The following is a 2920-nucleotide window of genomic DNA, read 5'->3' on the forward strand; positions in this document are numbered from 1 at the left end:
ATTGTCTAAAACCTACCTTTCAAGGTGCTTTACCAAAGGCATAAATAAAAAAATCAAGTCATTGCTAGAAACTTTCTTGGACCTGTCTTGCAATAAAAATTGACTGTATCTCATTTATTGCCTAAAATTAAATATTGTTGATAAATGCATCAATTCTTACTTTGTTGCTAACAACATGTTCTAAAATCTTTATGAGTAAATTTATTTCTCAATTTAAATCACATTTCTAATATTAAAGTTGAAAAGAGAAAAAATTTAGAAAAAGTTGAAGGTTTTTTTTTAAAAAAAAAATGTATCAAATATATTTAAAAATCTTTCACAGCTGCGTATATCACAAGAATATATCATTCATAACAAGTCACATTATATATATATATACATATATATATATATATATATATATATATATATATATATATATATATATATATATATATATATATATATATATATATATATATAAATATATATATATATATATATAAATATATATATATATAAATATATATATATATATAAAAATATATATATATATATAAATATATATATAAAAATATATCTTTATGTGTATATATTTATGTATACACACACATACATATAGCATGAATTGGCTTGTAACATATAGTAAAGCATATAAAGTAAATTTATATACTTTTAATTCTCAGTAACTTAAAAATATTTTAAATCCCATTAAAAAATGGAAAAAAATTATTAAATTTCTCTTGAGTATGCAATTCTATCAAACTCATAAAGTAATAAGATTTCATAACTTATTGACTGTAAATTTTCCTCTATAGTTCCTGGACAGAAAATCTAAAAACCAAAATTTATAAAATAGCATATTTATAGTTAAATAAATACAAAAAAAATTTAGATTAAACTCTTACTTCAAACCATTCTTTAGAATTAATATCACGAGGAACTTCTAAAGCTAATACTTGGAAAGCAGTATATATAACAGATGCTGCTAGAAGTTCTGGTGAATAATGACAAACTAATGGTAAGTAACTCAGATCATTCATTATATTAAAACAAATCTGATAAACGTTGGCTTTATTTAGTATACATCTATTGCACCAATGATGTATAAGTTTCATAAAATGAACTAAATACTGTAAAAAAGAATAAAAATATTTTACAACAATATTTTGGAAGCACTGCAAAAAATAATTCAGATAAAAATACTCACTTTTAATGGTGTTTCAAATGATGTTTTGAAGTTGAATAATCTAAGTAACATAAGTTCACACGTGGTTATACTATCTCTTAGGTTCCAATACATTTTTCCAATTTCTAATGGTTCATTTTTACTATGATGTGTTCTAAAAGATATTTCCCAAATCAATTCAATCAAAATCATTTATTTATAAACTAATGGGCAGCAAAATCAGGCTAAGAGTTAAAACTACCATGCTAAGTTAAAATATAATATGTTGAGTGTTTGAACAAATAGAATAGAAATAAATGTGTATTTTCCTTTTTTTTGTTCTTACTTACATTTAAAACAGCAGACAACTATGAAGCAGATGAAGAGAAGTTTTCTTTTTGACTTAAAAGGTAACGTTTCTTAGTCTTTAGTTAAGAGTGCTTTAGTCACTTAAGATACTTAAAATGTCACCTACCAGAATGTGAAAATTTCTAATAAGGTTAGTGGGTTGGGGGCTTCAGTACACACATCAACTGATTTAAGAAGAACATGAAAAAGAGTGATGCCACATCAACTGAGGGCTTGGGTTATGGCAGCAATATGATTAGGGCTAGGAGAACTTTTCACAATTTATTTCCACATTTTACCAGTTGAAAACTTCTGCATTTTACCTGTGTTTTATTTTTACCTCATAGATTAATTTGTCAGATTTAGGAAACTACTATTATAGTTAGCATTAAGATAAATAATTTTTAACAAAAATTCTTATTGCCACGATGAATTAAAAAAACAAACAAGAATTACCTATAACATACATTAACAAGATCACGAATTTTTAGTGGTTCTTCTTCAATTTTTGCAGATAAATAAAGACACGTTGCACCAACTAACTAAACCATATTTTATTAAAAACTTACAATATTTTTCTTAGTAACAAGACTAAGTAAACTTTAATGATTGTTCTTACAAATTTTTCAATTTTTTCTTCAAACTTTTTCTGCAAAGCAACGTATTGATGATACAGCATACATGCCAAAATTTTTGGCTGTGAGGAAACTTCTAAATGATTAGCTGCATCACAAATAAATTTTATAACAACGAAATGATCTTCTAAATATGCTTCCATATTTTTCTTGCATAATATTTATAAATAATGTACACTAAAAACATAGTTTTAATATTTCACATCACTAATATACTTTTTTTTTAACCCTTTCCTAGCAGTCTCTTAAATAGGGTACTTAAGACTTGTCAGGGGCTATTCTAGGCCATTTTAGGCAGTAATAAAAGAATTTGTACTGAATTTGATTAAAATATTTAAAATTAAAGTAGACAGATTTTTTCAAGTTGAAAAACTTTCAAAAGGACATTTGACTTCTTTTAATAACAAATATTTAAAATTAAATACTCAACCATCTTCGGCTTTAATAATGACCTAATCATAGTAAACTGTTGTGATATTGTAATCAACAACAATTCTTTATAATAATACCAATAAAATAATTCAGTATTTTGATACTATGCTATTAATGTTATAAAACAAATAAAATGTATGACCTCCTCCTTTTTTTATTTTTAAACAAAGAAAAGAAGAGTAGGAAATGATAATGGTATGGCAAAAGTAGGGATGTCGAGTCCCAAAAAGGACTCTGGATTTGAAAGTCACAAAAAGATTACTTTTTTTCACTTAGATTGATGACACAATTTTACAAATACAAAGTTTAAAATTTGATAAAATCTTGAAAGTCTGATAGTAAATAAATAACAAACATA

The 2920-nt window shown here is 24.5% G+C and overlaps 1 protein-coding gene across 1 annotated transcript; it reads right to left on the minus strand.

Annotated features, from left to right (window-relative positions):
• Positions 1-631: 631 nt before the first annotated feature.
• Positions 632-2832, minus strand: LOC100202790 (cyclin-Q). Its single transcript, XM_065801758.1, has 5 exons — positions 2115-2832; positions 1952-2037; positions 1190-1322; positions 888-1112; positions 632-813 (listed from the first exon to the last, which is right to left on the minus strand). The coding sequence occupies exons 1-5, from the start codon at positions 2271-2273 to the stop codon at positions 712-714; spliced, it is 705 nt and encodes a 234-aa protein (XP_065657830.1). The 5' UTR covers positions 2274-2832; the 3' UTR covers positions 632-711.
• Positions 2833-2920: the final 88 nt, after the last annotated feature.

This window comes from Hydra vulgaris, chromosome 07 (assembly GCF_038396675.1).
Source record: "Hydra vulgaris chromosome 07, alternate assembly HydraT2T_AEP".
Taxonomy (NCBI): domain Eukaryota; kingdom Metazoa; phylum Cnidaria; class Hydrozoa; order Anthoathecata; family Hydridae; genus Hydra; species Hydra vulgaris.

Excerpts from the sequence above, each read along its gene's own strand:
- LOC100202790 (XM_065801758.1), bottom strand. The coding sequence starts at position 2,273 with ATGGAAGCATATTTAGAAGATCATTTCGTTGTTATAAAATTTATTTGT. Across the intron at positions 1,113-1,189 it reads CATTTGAAACACCATTAAAA|TATTTAGTTCATTTTATGAA; the intron begins GTGAGTATTTTT and ends TCTTTTTTACAG. Across the intron at positions 814-887 it reads ATTCTAAAGAATGGTTTGAA|ATTTTCTGTCCAGGAACTAT; the intron begins GTAAGAGTTTAA and ends TTTGGTTTTTAG.